A 2087-nucleotide genomic window follows, 5' to 3' on the forward strand; every position below is an offset into this window, starting at 1 on the left:
CGTAGCAGCTTGGTCTATTGTAGGGAAGGAATTTGTAGTCTCTGTGCAGTCTTTCTTCTTATTCGGCTTCTTACCCACATGAATCAATGCAACGACCCTCTCTCTCATCCCAAAAACTGAAGGGGCACAGACCATGAAGGACTATCGGCCTATAGCTTGCTGCAACTTCTTGTATAAGGTCATCTCAAAGATCCTAGCTTCTCGGCTCAAAGTAATTCTCCAGGACGCAATAGAGCTAAATCAGATTACTTTAAGGAAAAATACTACTGGAGAATGTCCTTCTTGCTTATGAACTCATGAATGGACACCATAGGACCACTGCGGTCAAATTTTATATCTCCAAGGCGTTTGACATGGTTCGGTGGTCTTTATCACATCCGTTTTGAAAGCCATGGGTTTACCTGCGCAGTTTATTCTCTGGATCAGGGTTTGTATCTCTACAGCTGATTTCTCGATGTCTATCAATTACAGTTTGGAAGGCTTCTTCGCGAGTGCGAGAGGTATCCGTCAAGATTGCTCGCTTTCGCCTTACTTATACGTCATATTGAACAATGTTATGTCGAAGATGTTAAATAGAGCAGCAGAAGCACATCAGTTTGATTATCATCTTCGGTGTCGAGAAGTGAAGCTTACTCATTTTAGCTTTGCAGAAGACATACTAGTATTCAATGATGGCACCAGCAGATCGCTACGTGGGGTTTCGAAAGACATGGATCAGTTTGCTAGCTTGTATCTCTAGGTTACACATAAACGCTTCTAAGTCATCCATATTTGCTTTCGGTCATACTGTAACTCCAATGCCACTTACCACTAAAGCTCTATCGAAGCAGGATAAGGTGCAGGAAGAATGTTGTCTTGGAGAAACAAATGCCTATCTTATGCGGGCTGGTTACAGCTGATCAAATCAGTAATTTCAGGTATTGTTAACTTCTGGAGCCAAACTTTCATTTTGCCAAAGGCTTGTTTAAATGAGATAGAAAGTATGTGTAGTGCTTTTTTTGTGGTCTTTTTCTTCTAATCAGATTCATAAGGCTAAAGTGGCTCAGAAGGACGTGTATTGTCCTATAGAATAACAATTTAGTTAGGTTCAGCTTTTTGTATCTATTTTTCAACTGGGTTATACTTTATTTTAGTTTTAAATATATTACATCAAATTATATTTAATCATATTTAGTAAGATTCATCCTATATATTTATAAACTTCTATTAATTTTCTAATGTTTTCAAAGATTTGACAATAGAAGAAGAAAAATGAAGAAACTAAAAATACTAATTCCTCCACCTTTAAATTAATTAATTAATTAGTGACTTTAATTTAAAAAATTGTATTTTTTTAATCCGTAAATCAAATTTAATAAATTAAAGATAAATAATACGTGATATAAATATTATATTTTATCTATAATTCATTATACACACATGCATATATATATATATATAACAAAAATATTTTGAAAATAATTATGTGTTAAAGGAATTCTTGTTAATCCAGTATACATAAATTACTGGTTTTTGAAAAAATAACGTACGAATAGTTCATAAACATACCAAATAGATTTAGAATGATATATGTAGATATTTTGCTCTTTTTTTATTTAAGAAGGAATAAATTTTATTAATTAAGAAACTAAAAAATAAGTTTTGATAATGGTAATTACATAATAATTTTAAGAGAAAATCTCCAAAATAGCACATTTCTAAGTTTATGTCACAAAAATAGCTTTTAAAAACTAAAATGACCAAAATAGCATTTTATCTTTTGAAAAATTTAAATTTTTTTTATTTTTCAAAATTTGAAATCTTATATCAAAACCCCATTCCTCAACTCTAAACCCTAAAACCTAAACTCTAAACTCTAAACCCTAAACTCTAAACCCTAAACCCTAAACTCTAAACCCTAAAACCTAAACCCTAACTCTAAACCCTAAACCCTAAACCCTAAATCCTAAACTCCACCCATTGACTCTAAACCCTAATGTTTAAATTAATTTACCATTGGGGTATAAGTGTATATTTATCTCTTTTGATAAAACATTAAGTGGTATTTTGATCATTTTTATTCTTAAAAGATATATTTGTGACAAAAA

At 31.8% G+C, this 2087-nt stretch overlaps 1 protein-coding gene across 1 annotated transcript; it reads left to right on the forward strand.

Annotated features, from left to right (window-relative positions):
• Window positions 1-391: 391 nt before the first annotated feature.
• Window positions 392-739, forward strand: LOC106303092. Its single transcript, XM_013739450.1, has one exon. It carries the CDS (start codon window positions 392-394, stop codon window positions 737-739), a length of 348 nt encoding a protein of 115 aa, XP_013594904.1.
• The last annotated feature ends 1348 nt before the right edge of the window (window positions 740-2087 follow it).

This window comes from Brassica oleracea, chromosome C7, assembly GCF_000695525.1.
Source record: "Brassica oleracea var. oleracea cultivar TO1000 chromosome C7, BOL, whole genome shotgun sequence".
Taxonomy (NCBI): Eukaryota; Viridiplantae; Streptophyta; class Magnoliopsida; order Brassicales; family Brassicaceae; genus Brassica; species Brassica oleracea.

What these genes read in the sequence shown, in the direction of transcription:
- LOC106303092 (XM_013739450.1), top strand. Translation starts at nt 392, where the DNA reads ATGGGTTTACCTGCGCAGTTTATTCTCTGGATCAGGGTTTGTATCTCT.